This window comes from Prionailurus viverrinus, chromosome B3 (genome assembly GCF_022837055.1).
Source record: "Prionailurus viverrinus isolate Anna chromosome B3, UM_Priviv_1.0, whole genome shotgun sequence".
NCBI lineage: Eukaryota > Metazoa > Chordata > Mammalia > Carnivora > Felidae > Prionailurus > Prionailurus viverrinus.
The window spans coordinates 42,846,197-42,862,183 of record NC_062566.1 but is presented as its reverse complement, the minus strand read 5'-3'; the positions used below and the strand labels follow the sequence as shown (position 1 = coordinate 42,862,183).

Below are 15,987 nucleotides of genomic sequence, written 5' to 3'. Positions count from 1 at the left end.
TTTGAATTGATTTCACAAATAGCAAATATTTAAAAATATTTATTGAGCAGTTATTATATGCTTAGTCTTAATCTGTTGACATACAGTAGTAGAAGATAAAAGCTTTATAAAATGTGTAAAATCTGAGACTTTTTTTGCAGTAGATTGCCATTTTAACACTTTTATCTACTTTTCCCTGGTTATATATAGTATGTGAAAGGGACAATGAAAGAATTGGTTTTAAAAATGTGAACTTTTTAGATCTTAATGAAGTGCTAATGGTAGGAGGAGAAGAAATAAAATGAGCTAATATTATTTTGCCATGTACCAGGTTCCATGATTTACAAGATAATACGGACTAGTTCTTCTCAAACTTTAATTTGCATATGAATCCCCTGAAAGTCCTTTGAAAATGTAGACTGTGAGTTTTTAAGTCTCAGATGCACTTAGAGGTTCTGCATTTAAACAGTCTCACAAAACTGCCAGTACTGCTATTCTAGGCCCACATTTTTAGTACCAAGGATATAGACTAGTGCTTCTCAAACTATCTGTGGAGAACTACCTTTAAAAAAAATATATTATCTAATACATCATAGGCTAATACCTTTTGAAAATGCAAAAAGGATATATAGGAAGAAAAGTGGGTAAAATTATGTATTTAATGTGAATGTAATCTTTTTTCTTTTTATTGAGATATAACTGATACATATTAGTTTTCAAGTATATACCTAATTATTTGTTGTGTATATATATTGCAAAATGATCACAGCAACAAGTCTCCATAACCACACATAGTTACAAAATTGTTTTTCCCATGAGAACTTTTAAGATTCCCTCCTAGCAACTTTCAAATATACAATACAGTATTGTTAACCGTAGTCAAAATGCTATACGTTACATCCCCAGACCTATTTATTTGATAACTGGAAGATTGTACCTTTTGCTCCCTTCACTGATATCTCCCATACGCTATCTCTGCCTCTGGTAACCACCCGTTTGTTCTCTGTAATTATGAACTTGGTTTTTGTTTTGTTTTGTTTTGTTTTGTTTTGTTTTGTTGTAAGGTTACACATCAATGGGATCATACAGTATTTGTTTTTCTCTATTTGACCTATTTTACTTAGCATAATGCCCTTAAAGTCCATCTATGTTGTTGCACATGGAAAAATTTCCTTCCTTTTTACAACTAAAGAATATTCCACTGTGTGTGTGTTTACTCACCTGTTTCTTTATTCTTCTATCAGTGGACCCTTAGATTGATTCCATGTCTTGGCTTGTAAATAATGCTGCAGTGAACATGGGGATTCATAGTGTTTTTGTTTTCTTCAAATAAATACCCAGAAGTGGAATTGCTATATCATATGGTATTTCTAGTTGTAATTTTTTGAGGAACCTCCATACTGTTTTCTCTAGTGGCTGTACCAATTCACACTCCCACTAAAAGTGCATGAGAGGTTTACTTTTTCTTCACATCCTCACCAGCACTTGTTATTTCTTGTCTTTCTGAAGATAGCCATTTTGAACAGGTATAAGGTGATACCCTATTGTGGTTTTGATTTACATTTTCCTGATTAGTGATGTTGAGTACCATTTCATGTGCCTTCTGTCATCTGTAGATCTGCTTTGGAAAAATGTATTCAGATTCTTTGCACATTTTTAAATCAGATCATTTGGGGTTATTTTGCTATTAAGTTGTATGAGCTCTTCCCCTCCCCCCCCTTTTATTGTAGTTGACCTACAACGTTACATTAATGTCAGGTGTACAACATAGTGATTTGACAAGTTTTTGTTATGCTATGCTCACAAGGGTAGCTACCATCTGTCACCATAGAAGACTTGTATGAGTTTTTTAATATACTTTGTATATTAACCCCTTATCAGATACATGATTTGCACATATTATAATCCATAGGTTGGGGTGGAATTTTCATTTTGTTAATGGTTTTCCTTTGCTGTGCAGAAGCTTTTTAGTTTGATGTAGTCCCATTGGCTTATTTTTGCTTTTTGTTACCTTTGCTTTTGTTGTCAAACCCCAAAAAATCATCACCAAGAATGATGTCAAGGAGGTTACCTGTTATATTTTCAACTAAGAGTTTTATGGTTTTAGGGTTTTATGTTCTTTAATCCATTTTGAGTTAATTTTGTAATCTTTTAATAAATACTTTTTAAGTGTAAAGTCAGGATGTTAGTTTAGGAATAAACTAAATTAACAGATGTCCTAAAAATGTTACATATGTTGTACTGTATTTTATAGTATAATTTTTTAAGATAGATAATTTTCTAATTGAGTTTACTTTTCACTGTTTCTTAAATTTTTGTTCTAAATGGAGCATCCGTTTCTGAACTGAAAGGAACTAACAGTCTATGTAAGTTTGGCTAGTTACTGAGAAGCAGCCAAAGTCTAAACATTAGAAACCATCGACAGAATAGTATACTTCTTGTCTGGCATTACTGTCTGTAGTTTTGGGGAGAACCACATAATATGTGGGGCTAAAACAAACAAACAAAATGAGTGGAATTCCTCTATGTAAGTATTGTTTTTCTGTATTCTTTCAAACATCAGTCGTTGGTGCTGCTTATTTATAATCTTACAAACTAACGTAATAGTACTCAATGACATTTTGCCATTGAATTTTATATAGAAAATAGTTACAGTACATATGGGTTAATAATTTTTTGACAAAGTAATTTATTTTACATTCTTTTGTATTTGTAGTGAAAAGATGTTCTTCACTTTTTCTGTTTCACGTGTTCATGGATTTATGATTTTGATATAGTCATTGGTGGAGAAATTAACTTTAAAAATCTGTCAGGAGGATGGTAATTAAGGATTTAGAATTGAAAAACCTAGAAGATGTAGACCTATAATATGGAAAAAGTTTTCTAGAATTAACTCTCTGAAAACCACCAAAACAAGATTTGCTCATCTTTTTTGAACTTAATATCAAGGAGTTTAACAACAACTTTAAGGAGCAAGTCTTTTTTTATGTAACATAGAATAATGGTACAAAATAAGGGAAAACTTCTAATTAGAAGTTAATGATTCAGAGTTTAAGTCCGTTTGTTTTGTCATCTTGATTACTCTGAATTTTAGTTTTTTAATATGTAAAATGAGAATCTTGGCTACACTTGCCTCATATAATCAATCCACTATGAATGGATTATTAGGTATGTGGAATTCTTATTAACCTCAGTGCCATTCCCTCATTTCCATATCTTTAGCAAGACACTGAACTTCACTAGTGTCTTTTCATCTGTATGGTAGGTAAAATGAGTGTGAACTATATGGTGTATTAGGGCCCTAAAATCCTACGTAACATCTGGATTCAGTAATGTATTTTTTGCTTTTCTCATTTCAGTATTCTTTTTCGTGTGATGCCTGCAGATGTTTTGATTTCTCCATGTAGAGAATGAACTTTAAACAAGTAAAATGTAGAAACATTTCTGCTTGTAAACTTTCCAACACAACACAGCTATAGGCCAGCACAAGAGAGCATCAACTTTGCTTCTGACAGATGGCATTAGCAGTTACTTGGATAAATTTGTGAACATGAGTGGGCTTAACTTAGCATTGAACCTGTGTGAGCTTTTTAAGGTGGTCCTCTGAAATCTCATGTTCACAAGTATTTCACGTCCCTGTGCTAAGCAGTATTTCATGTGTCCATCGTATTTTTTGAGGATCCTTTTCACCTCTAAAAGATTTTGATTCTCCCTCTCCTCCCACCTGTGACAATTTAAGACTTTCTTGTTCAGTCTGGGGTTATAGTAATTGTATGAAACCATGTCTTAGCATTTATAAATAAAGTTACCTAGAGGTTGGGACGCCTGAGTGGCTCAGTCGGTTAAGCGTCTGACTTTAGCTCAGGTCATGATCTCACTGTTAATGAGTTCGAGCCCCACATCGGGCTCTCTGCTGATAGCACGGAGCCTGCTTCAGATTTTTTTGTTTGCTTCTCTCTCTGCCTCTTCCCTGCTTTCTCCCCCCACCCACCCCAATCAAAAATAAATAGGGACGTCTAGGTGGCTCAGTCAGTTAAGTGTCCAGCTTTGGCTTGGGTCATGATCTCAAGGTTTGTGAGTTTGAGCCTCACATCAGGCTCTTTGCTGATAGCTCAGAGCCTGGAGCCTGCTACAGATTCTGTGTCTCCTTCTCTCTGCCCCTCCCCCACTTGTGGTCTATTTCTCTCTCAAAAAATGAATAAACAAACAAATAAATGTTAAAATAAAAGTTGCCTGGAGGGGCACTTGGCTGGTTCTGTAGGAAGAGCATGTCTCTTGATCCTAAGGTTGTAATTTTGAGCCCCACTTTGGATATAGAGATTACTAAAAAATTTAAAATTAAAAAACTTCAAAAAGTTACCTGGAGAGGTTATTCATCCTCAAGAAAAGCTTGAACACTTACTACATGCAAAATTCTGTGCCGGTCTCTTTTAGGATCATAAAGAGAAAACATTCTTCCTTCCAGGAATTTATGAACCTGGATGACAAAATCTATTTGTCAGGAAAATTTATTATGTATTAGCATCTGACCTGTTAAAGGATAACAGAATCTTAACCTGTTGAATATTAAGTAGCTTTTTCATGTGTAAGCTTGATTCATTTAATTCATTCATTAAACTAACAGATTTTATTAGTTACATTCTGTGTGCCTATTAATGTGCTTGTCACTAGTGATAGATATAGACAGAGTCCCTGCTTTCAGATAATAGACTACTGTGATCAAGTCAATTCACTTGTCTTTTTCATGGGTGCATTTTAATGGAGAGAGACAAATCACATTCAAGCATTTGTTTTAAAAAGTATAACATTCTTTATGTAGACATTTATTTTGCTAATTTATCATAGGTATATATAAAGAAATAAAATAAGACCACCATTTTTCTTTTAAACTTCATTTGCTATTGCTACTTATTTTTATTTCAATTTTACCTGTCTTTGAGATGTGACCATCCATTTGCATCCTAGTCTTGTCCAAAGCTTTCTGATGGCTTATAGCTTTTAACTGATGCTGCTGGCATTGACCACTTAGGAGCTAGAGGATTTCAATACATGGTGCAAAATCCTGTGGCTCTCTAAATACCAAAGGTCTGTGGGTTCTTATTCAATCCAGTTAAATAAGCTAGTTTTTCATTAGCCTTCTTTCTGCTACGAGTTATTGGTTGTTCTATAGAAAAACTGATTGAACCTTTATAATATCTGAACCTCCGCAGCATTTAGCAGCTAAAATCTCCTATCCATCATTTATTGAGCAACTGCTGTGTATGCAATAGCCATTGTTCTGAGGATGTAATTATGAAAAAAACAGACACAGTCCATGCATTCTCAAAATTTGTTAGACAACAATTTCTAAATGAGATGATAAAATAGTGACCAGCATTTATTGTATGCTTACTATGTGCCAGGCACTTTTCCATTTGGTACAGTATATTAACTTGTTTACTTCTTACAACAACCCATGAGATGAAGATATTGTTATTATTCCAATTTTACAGATAATGAAACTGAGGCAAGAAAGATTGCTTTGCGTCAAGTCACACAGCTAGTATGTGTGGATGGAAAGATGGAATTCACATCTACCATTCTGGCTCAAAAATTCTACATTTATCCACTACACTGGACAGTGCAATTATAACAGCTAATTATGGTATAATTTAAATGGATAGTTAAGTAATTTCAATACCTTCTTTTCTGAGAACGTAAATTTTTACTGAAATAGCCTTTTCCTGCCCTTCCCTTTTTAACTATTGAAAAGAATTGGAAAGGATATTTTAAAATAGGGTTAGGCACTGGTTTTCATACAAAGAAATAGCAATATAGATTAGAAAAACCATGAGTCTGTTACCAACCTGGGAAGGTACTCTGTGGATTACACTTTATTGGTTGGGTGAAATAAATTTTTTAAATGAAATATTTAAAAAATTAACCAACAGTGAAAGTTCTTGTATTTTTGAGGAGACAAACCAGAGTAGAGTACTATTATGTAAACAATACTGGGTGCTTTTGTTTTGTTATTTGTGGCAGAAAAGATTTGACTTATTGTGTGTATTTTAAATTAGTTTAAAAATGGTGGAAGATCTGATTGACTGCGTCAGGTCTCTTGTCATATTATAGCAGGGATTAACATTTCTGAATTCTGTATCATGAAATGAACATAGAGAAAAGTACTAAATGCATTTTTATAGAACATGTTTCACAGTATAAAGATTTTGCAAAGTGTTATGCATTCATAGACGAGACTTTTTAAGATTTGCAAATTAAATTGTAGTTTAGACAGATTTTAAGTATAGAGTTGAACAGTTTTTGTAATCTGTGTATCAATGATTTTATCAGTTACTGATTTTTTTTGAGTGCTTTCCATTTTTATCATTAAACAGGAACAGTAATTTTTTAGAGTACATTTGGAAATATTTTTATGGATTTAGCATACTATGACTAAAAAGTTGCTATGATAGATGATTCTGGTAATATTGTGCTATCCTATATAATGTACGTTTATCATCTCTTATGTACAAAAGTCTATTTTATTAATGGTTATTTTAATAGTAAAGCCATTTTACAGAATTGGCCATTTTTATTAACATAGTAATGTTCTGTCAATTTAAAATATGCACCTTGAGGGGCGCCTGGGTGGCTCAGTCGGTTAAGCGTCCGACTTCAGCTCACGTCACGATCTCGCGGTCCACGAGTTCAAGTCCCGCGTCGGGCTCTGGGCTGATGGCTCGGAGCCTGGAGCCTGCTTCCAATTCTGTGTCTCCCTCTCTCTCTGCCCCTCGCCCGTTCATGCTCTGTCTCTCTCTGTCTCAAAAATAAACGTTAAAAAAAAATTTTAAAAATATGCACCTTGATAGTTCTGTATTTAATGATCTTACTGGCTTACTTCCTTTTCATCCTAAAATTGAAATAGCATTCATTTATCAATACCATTGACTGATCTGTTGGGCTTCATCTTAACAATTGCTTGCTTGTTTTTTATTCCCTTCTTTTTACTCTACCCCCTCCCTCAGGCCAGTCACCTTTCCCTTATTTTCTCTACCCTCTAATATTCTGGCTGGCCACTGCATTATTCCACTTTCTTCCCTGCTGTTCTGTTGTCCCGAAACTGTATTATGTATGGCATTCTTTCCTTTTGCCTTTTCTATCAGCATCCATCCCCATTGCCTAAATCTGTGTGGTACTCATGGAGTCTGTTTAAACTCCAGGTCAACTAAATTTGTCTCATTAAAGTACTATTTGACATCTGTCTTCACCTTATAACTACATGGAGGAATACAGACCTACATACATAAAAATATTTTTTATTCTAATTGCTTTAGATCTTTTGCTTAACTGTGAGATTTCTTCCTAACATAATTCTCTGGAAACTTCTGGTATTTTTAATGTGGTTCTGGTTGAGGCAGGGTTGGGGCAAACCTGGCTATCACCTTCCTAGACTTGAATTATTCTTCTCTATATGTGAAAGACATCTGTATTTCCAGATTGTTTATGTTCTTATTACTGGAAGTGTGGTCTGTGGGCCAGTAGCATCACATTACCTTTGTGTTAGAACTGCAGAATCTCAGGCCCCATTCTAGAACTTATGTTTTTCTCTCTCTCTTTTTTTAAAGTGTTTATTTTTGAGAGAGAGAGGACTAGCAGGGGTGGGGCAGAGAGAGAGAGAGAGAGAGAGAGAGAGAGAGAATTTGAAGCAGGCTCCAGGCTCCAAGCTGTCAGCACAGAGCCTGGTGTGGGCTCGAACTCACAAACCGTGAGATCATGACCTGAGCCGAAGTCAGTTGCTTAACTAACTGAGCCACCCAGGCACCCCTAGACCTTATGCTTCTTAATCTGTATTTTAACATGATCTCCGGTCAGTTGATATGAATATTGAAGTTTGCAAAACACTGTTCTAGGTATCATCCAGCTAGTTGACACATTAACAAGCTGACAGATAACTGTACTTTTCTAGAACTAATTTTAAAAATGTGACCTATAGTGATCTTATTGAAATGTTTATAAATTAGTTTTTAACTGTGCATCTTGGTTCATGAAAAGTTCTGTTCTGGTAGATATCACTACGACTTTGTGGAAAGAATGATGAATAATCTAGAAACAGTAGCTAGTTCATCTTTCAGGTGAAGTTTTGGTATATATTAGATCCAAAACTATGTCAGTCTTTTATAAGTCCGTTTTCTTTGTCCTGTCCTCTTGCATCAGTTTGCATCTGTCGATGAGGTACTATTTCTCTTTGCCTCTTGGGCTGTAACTTTTCAAGAAAATTGTATACATTAAGATGAACTTTTGAGGTGTAGGGAAAATGTTCAAATTTCTATTAATTTTTGATCTTACATGAGCAAAATTATGCCTTACTGAAGTTAGATATGCAAATCTTGCTTGTATGTATTAAAAAAAGTTTCTAGACTACTTCTCTGTCATGCAGTATGACAGTCCCAGAATTTATCAGTAGACTGGAAAATAATCTTGTAGTAAATTCTGTACTGTGTCCTGCAGAATATGGATGCCCATGGGTAAGGGATAGTACTTACTATTATTTATGTGTGGTTGGTAGTAAAATGATTTCTGTGTTCTTTGAGCACATATTAATGGAAGCCTAAAGATAACTATCCTCTCTGTTAATCTATGTTACACGTAATCTTTGAAGTTAATATACTATGTGTGTGTAATCATTTGATTGTTACCCTAAAACTTAGATCTAGTTGTATTCTTGTGCTTTAGGAGACAGTTTTTAAATTTTTTTTTTCAACGTTTATTTATTTTTGGGACAGAGAGAGACAAAGCGTGAACGGGGGAGGGGCAGAGAGAGAGGGAGACACAGAATCGGAAACAGGCTCCAGGCTCTGAGCCATCAGCCCAGAGCCTGATGCGGGGCTCGAACTCACGGACCGCGAGATCGTGACCTGGCTGAAGTTGAACGCTTAACCGACTGCACCACCCAGGCGCCCCTAGGAGATAGTTTTTAAAAACTTGAATGTTTTATTTTTATGGTCAGGATAGAAAAAAGTTCTTTTTTGGTACTTCAAGAATGAAGAGTTCTGAGAGCATACAGAATTAATCTTTTGCTGTTCTTTTGCATTTAAGTGAAGTGTGAACAGTGTGGCTCACCTACAAACACATTTCTCTTGGCGTTTTTCTGGAGTAATATCATTGTGTAATGATGTTAAACACTGGTTCAGTGAGTGTTTTGTAGGTTTCAGTGCCTTGTTTTGACTTACATACCTAAAAGTGGCAGGGGGAGGAAGTGGCAGAAATACCCAGATGTCTGTGAGATAGTGACATGTCACTTAGCACCTCAAGAGTGTTAAGTTTTAAACAACAAAAGTCAACTCCAAGGAGTGACCTTAGCTAGGAGCCATTGTGTTTTGTATAAGCCTCTACTGCATGTGGCTGTGACAGATGAGACTTTCCTTGTGGTTACCAGAGGACATCCTTGTGGTCATAACCAAGTTGTAAATGTCACCTAGATTCTTCTTGTATGTCTGTCACATGTGTATCAGTAATTCTAAAGTAGGTAAAAATGAAACAAAGATTCATCTGGGAGTTAGCACTCCCAGAAGATTAGTTTTAAAACAGAACAGCAGAAGGAGTTGTGACATGCATCCATAAGCAATTGTAATGATTTGACAGTTACTTAGCCCTCAGTTCCTAGCCCTTTGGTTGAACTGACAGCATGCCTGCAAAGATAGTGAGGCCTGTTTCAGCCCCATTAATGTCTTCTTGAATGTTAGCCTGCGGTCTCGGTAATGATAAATGTTCAGTGATTGATGATTTTATAATCCCAGGGGATTCTGGGTGTTTTCTGTTTCTGGGAGCCAAGGCAGTTTGTATTCTTGTTTGGGCCTCTAGGAGGTTTTTCTGATTTTTACTGAAACCATCGTAAGTTAGCAGAAGGGTAGGTATCCACCCGAGGTTTAATTAACCAGGATTCAAACCCGTGTTTAAAAACAGTATGATTTTGTACTTAGTATGTGTGAGACTGAGAACCAGAAGAGTTTTTAATCCACAGAGCTTTTGTAACATTTATTTGTAAACGTTAGTATCTTTTTTTCCTCCTTTGCTTTTAAAAAACATGTTTTAAGTTATAAGGAGAAATTTAATAACAGCTCTTGTGAGATAATAACATTAGTTTTATTGTTTTCATGGTGTACAATTTCATTTTTAAAACTCATAAGAATTTAAATCAGCTATTTTTAATAAATGTTTTCCTTTTTACATGATTCAGTTTCTCTAGCAGTATATCTTGCTATACTAGTATCAAAAGAGTACAAACAGATCTTTTTTGTTAAATATTTGTTTGCCATTTAGGAAAGGATTCAATTCTAATATACTGATTGTAGATTATTTTAGTATTTTAAGTAATTGGTAGGGTTTAGAGACAGAATGGAGGGTAGAGATAAACATTTTCCTTATTTATTACAACTTAAAAATATATTTTCTTTATCCTTTAAAAAAAAAAAGATGAACTATAGAACTTTCCTTTTGGATGTAAAGAGTTCCTAGGGCTAATTTTCTTTAAGGTCATTAAGAAACTACTTTAAAACCTTAAAAGGAATAAAAGGAGCATTTCTCTTTAGTTTTTCAAGTAATGAACAAGGAATTTGGTTAGGAATGACCATTTGTAAGTCTGTATATTAATTAGATGAGTGTCATTATGCTCAATTAGCAGGACTGCCAAATAATCTCTTTAATACTCCGGTCTTTTTTTTCCCCCTAGGGTTTTACAGACAGCCCTCATTACAGTGATCACTTGAATGACAGTCGATTAGGGGCCCATGAAGGCTTGTCCCCAACACCTTTCATGAACTCAAATCTGATGGGTAAGTTGGTAATTCTCTGCAAGGAGTCTTCACAAAGCCTCTTTGGTCAGAGACATTTTTTATCCCCTTGTCCAGGAAATACACATCTGTATCTAGAAGAAAGTTCCTGTGTTTCTAGGGGCATCCAGGCTTTCCTTATTCAGCTCATTTTGAGGAGCAAGCATTCAGAAAAAGCATCAGTATCAAAAAAAGAAGTAGTAGTGTTTTAACTGTCAGTTTTGGCAATGTCTTTGTGACATCAGGCATTATATGTTTTCTGCTTTCTGGGCAGAAATGTCTTTCGGAGACATTTGTAATTGACTATTTGTCTTAACAGTCATTTATACGTGTGGCAATAAAAAATATGACAAAGTAGTGATTTTAAACAGATTTTACTTATGTTGGACAATATGTCTTTTGGCACTATATAATTAAAACTTAATAGTACACTTAGATGTTGGCAGCATTTGTTTTAAGTACTTGGGTTCATATTGGGGATTTTGAAAGTTGTGTTCTGCAATAGTGAAGTTGTACTTTGAAGGATATTACCTGCCACCCAAACCTGATTATTATATTTTGGCAAAACCTTTAAGGTTAGCTTTTCTTTTTTTTCCCCCCTACTCCCTGCAAAACACCACTGTCTCCCTCCTTTCTTGCTTCCTCATATGAAAGTTTTTAGCTGTTCAATCTGAAATGATAAGCCCAAGTTGTTGGGGTTTTTCCCCCCTCCTCCTACTTTAGATGCCACTCTTTTTTTCTTTAAAAACAGTAATTTTACCTTTTTTGCAGGGCCGGATTAAAAAGAATTTCAGCTTTATGACATGATTTTTCCTTCTTGTTTCTGCTGGGCCTGAGCACATTAGAAAGCTTTGTTTAATCTATTTTAGTTGTCATTGGCGTCATGTAAATATGGAAGTTTGTGTAATTGACATTAATTTCATTACTTTATTTGTTAAGGACATGACCTATATTGTGGTCTTAGAATTGTCCTTTTAAGACACAGCCATGCTAATCTAAATGGATTACCCAAATCCAAAATCCTGGTGGTCTGCAATTTCTTTATAAATGGTTTTGCTTTGCGAAGTCTTTTTTTAATTACCTTATCCTCCATGAAGTGTTGAGGACACAGTCTGATATTCTAGTGTGGATTTTGCCTAAAGCAGTTACCAGTTTAAAGCCAGAATCATTGAATATGACACAATAGTAAAAAATCTAATGAGCAGTAAAACTTGTGTTTAAAATGACAGTTTGTTTTAACGTAAATGCAAATGAAAACCACATTATTCCAGGTAAAAATCAATATTAAACTGAGAACAAAATAATTATCCTTGCATTTAGCCAGGGAAAACTTTCCAGTTTATCTTTTTAATTTTCTATTGAACTTACCATCAAAGTAAAATAGATGTGACACTCCAAATAATTTCTTTTTGTAGTGTATCTTTTTCCCAAGTAGCATTTAATTTATTATAAATATGGTAGAGCAAGCTCTAGTCAGTGCTGTTGTAATTTCAGATTGAACTAAGCTTTCTTAATTGAGGCTATACTTCTTAGAAGTGAAAAATCAGAACTTACTCCTTTTTATGTTTATGCAATTTACCTTTATTCTTAGCTCACAGATATGATTTTTAAGCCCAGTGGAATTGCATCATTAGCATAGCTTTGAGCCAAGGTGACTGTTAAAGTTGTGGGAAGTAAATGAATTCTGGGAAGTGTGCATGTCAGTCACTTGCTCTGAGCAGCTGTTGACTAAAAATATTTCTGTAATTCAGTTTGAGGTAACATTTTCTTAGTTGGAGCAATTATGAAAATGTGCTTCTTGGTTTCTTCAGTTTACAGATAATTATTACAAATCTTTTAATAGTCATACATACTCTGTGTATAACATCAACATCTAAAATAAATCTGGAAACATTATGAAAACCCAAATTTAGGGGTGCCTGGGTGGCTCAGTCAGTTGAGTGTCTGGCTTCGGCTCAGGTCATGATCTCGTGGTTCATGAGTTCAAGCCCCGCATCAGGCTCTGTGCTGACAGCTCGGAGCCTGGAGCTTACTTTGAATTCTGTATCTCGCTCTCTTTCTGCCCCTCCCTGCTCACACTCTGTTTCTCTCTCAAAAATAAACATTGAAAAAAAACCAAAAACCCCTCAAATTTATAAACAGATTGATCCCTTCACGGTATGAGTGAAAAAATCTGGATTCATCTGAACTACACTGCACCGTTAATATGCAGCTATACATTTTCATTGTAAATTTTAACTATCTAATCTTAAAAATGTTAATTTACCTATAAGGAAGGAGAAAATAACCCTGAAAATATTAGGCAGGTATGTTCAAAAGGATTTCACCGGTCATTGGTAATACCTAATTTACTATACTTCTTCCCTTTATTTTCAATAAAATGATCACATGAGGTATCTAACAGTTTAAGGAATCTGAATGACAGTAGCTTTGGAAATGAATTTGTCCTAAATTTTAGAGCAGTTCTGTACAGCAACAGGCAATCCTACTTGATGTGAGCTGAAGTAAATGAAGTGTTAGATACTCAAATATGTAGGTTTATAGTGCTCAATATAGTGTACGGATAGATTCACTCTTATAGCCTTTTGGTAATTTAAAGGAATTTCAGACTAAAAACCTATGTTGTTAAAGCATGACTGAGACATGCATAGCAGTATGGGAAGCATTCGTAACTGTAGATACCTAATCATCATTACAGGTAATACTTCAGAGTGATGCCGTAAATGATGACTGCTTAGAAACAGTTAAAGCTACTAGGAAAGCAGTAACATATTTCATCATTGCTGTCAACATATAAAAATACCATTAAGAGGGGGGATAGAATCATATGTTAGGGAATATTGTTATTTTTCGTATTATGTTCAACCATAAGCACATTTGCCTGAAGAAATAATGGATTATAAAGTGCCGCTGTCTTTCACGATGGAGCTCTCAAACACTTTAATGATTTTGCACATTGCAAAAATGAGAAATTTTGTCTAACAAGGGTTGATAATGATTCAATAATAAACAATTTACTACAGAAAAATGCATTTCTATATTCATTTAGATATTTTGAAGTGTTTTACATAGGAAATAAAGCTATTATGTTGGATCAGTTAGTGTTTCTTTTTAATGAATTCCAGAATTATCCCATTGATTTGTCATTATGGAAAAAAGGGCTTTCTTATGTTTCAAGTGAAATAAATACATCCTTTTGGCACATCACTAAGTAATTAGCATCAAACGGTCCTGTACTCTATTATAGGAAAGCTGCAAAGCTTTGACAGTAGCCCTGAATTGCAGTAATATCACCAGATAATCTTATGTATTTCTAGCCTCTTGCGGCTTTAGTCCATTTCTTTACCCTTAGTTCTCTCACTGATTTTAGTAAGATTTGCTTTCCTTTACCTGTTGTTGATTAGGTATATTTTTGGTGATGGTAGGACCAGTTTATTAATTGGATATAGAAATGAATTATTTCAAAAAATTGTCTACCTTCAATTTCCAAGTGATTATGGGATGAGCTACTCTTATCTTTCTACCTCTCCATGTTTTTCAAAGCCTTACTTATTTTGGACTATATGTGTATATGTTGTCAATGGGAATTTTAAGGCGAGATTATATCACTTCAATATTACTTTTTTTCTGAGACTTTCAATTGTATTCCTTTCTGAGACTTATTCTGCCTCTAGAGATGTTTTCTTAATATTTTATCTGTTGAAGAGTGAAAGCAGCATGTGAAGGGTATAGGGGGAAATGTGGGGCCAAGAGGAGATGTGGGTTTTATTCCAGATCCTTAAAATTACCTTTCTGATAGGATATTGCTGGTTGGTCTGAAAGGTCTGCAGGTCTAAAATTTTATAGTTCTAAAATCTCATGTATCTAATATCTTTTATCCAACCCTGAAAAAGACTTCAACTGGAATTAGAATTGCTATTTTGCAAATGATAAAACTAAGGCACAGGAAAATTAAGTGTTATTTTTCCCCTGAGGGCACAGAACCAATAAGTGGCAAAACTGAATATAGAATCCATGTCTCCTGACTCCAAAGTATTGTTTCCATTAGGCATGTCAGGTATTTGTTCTTTCTATGCTCCCAGGTTTTTACTAGCTCATCATTTTCCTACACTCTAATTATGGAGACCCTGGTCTGCAGAAATGACCAGGAAAAAATGGTTCTATAGCTGTATAACTTTGGGACACATTGTACATCATGTGCCCCTTCTGAAGAGATTCATATTGTGCTTTGGGATATTAAAGTCTCTGGAAACAACAACAACAAAAAAACAGGAGGAAAAGCTCATTTAACTTTGGTCATCTCATCACATCCTAGATTCAGATGACACACAGAAGCCTTCTTGTATAAAGGATCATTAGCCTTTGAGGAACTAGTTTTCCATGAGGCACACACTGAGCAATACTTATAGATTGTTTTATGGGGAAAATAAAAGATAATACATGAAAAGTTGTCTGAAATGTAAAATGGCACAATGTTAATGATATTGCTGTATATATTTTTATAACTTATTTTAGACATCTTAGCTAATATAGGTTGGGTTGAGTTGTTCAAATACAGTATTGTTAAGTCTTTTTAGCAGACTTACTTGAATTATAAATAGACCAACTGTCCTTCCTTTCATGTTGGAGTCTGTTTGCTCAGCTCGTCTACCCTTCTTTTTTTTTTTTTTCAAAAAAAAAATTGTTTATTATGAGAGAGGGGGAGAGAGAGAGAATCCCACGAGTTGCAGAGAGAGAGGGAGTGCAAAACCCAGAGTGGGGCTTGAGCTCACCTGATGCAGGGCTTGAACTCATAAACCATGGTATCATGACCTGAGCTGAAGTGGGACGCTTAACTGACTGAGTCACCCAGGCACCTGTCAGCCCTACCGTTCTTTACCTCAGAGTTTAAGGGGCCCCCTCTAATAGCAGCTACTACATTATTTTCATTTTATTATGGATTCAGTAGGTTTCTATGGGCTTGTCTGGGAATGTAAACCCAAGTACACTTTTTTCCTATATATTTGCTCTTTTCAACTCTTCTGTATACTTGATCTTGCCTGCAGTATAATTTCTGATTAATCCAGAGTTCTTCTAGAGTTAGAAAAAAATGTAGAATCACCATTTTCAGAATATCAAGGCACAGTAAGTAGAACTCTGGCCTCAAAAGATTTCTAAGTGTGGGGTACCTGGGTGGTTCAGTCGGTTAAGCAGCTGACTC

General features: G+C 34.9%; 1 protein-coding gene across 8 annotated transcripts in view; it reads left to right on the top strand.

Annotated features, from left to right (window-relative positions):
- The window catches only part of TCF12 (transcription factor 12), a 382,275-nt gene that overhangs the window by 184,440 nt on the left and 181,848 nt on the right, over positions 1–15,987 (top strand). For all 8 annotated transcript variants that reach the window (XR_007152836.1, XM_047861844.1, XM_047861848.1 and 5 more), the window contains one exon: positions 10,688–10,790. Coding sequence is in view for 7 of the 8 variants with exons in the window: in XM_047861844.1 (XP_047717800.1) it covers positions 10,688–10,790 (103 nt within the window). In the remaining variant the exon portion in view is untranslated. The remainder of the gene's footprint in view (positions 1–10,687; positions 10,791–15,987) is intronic.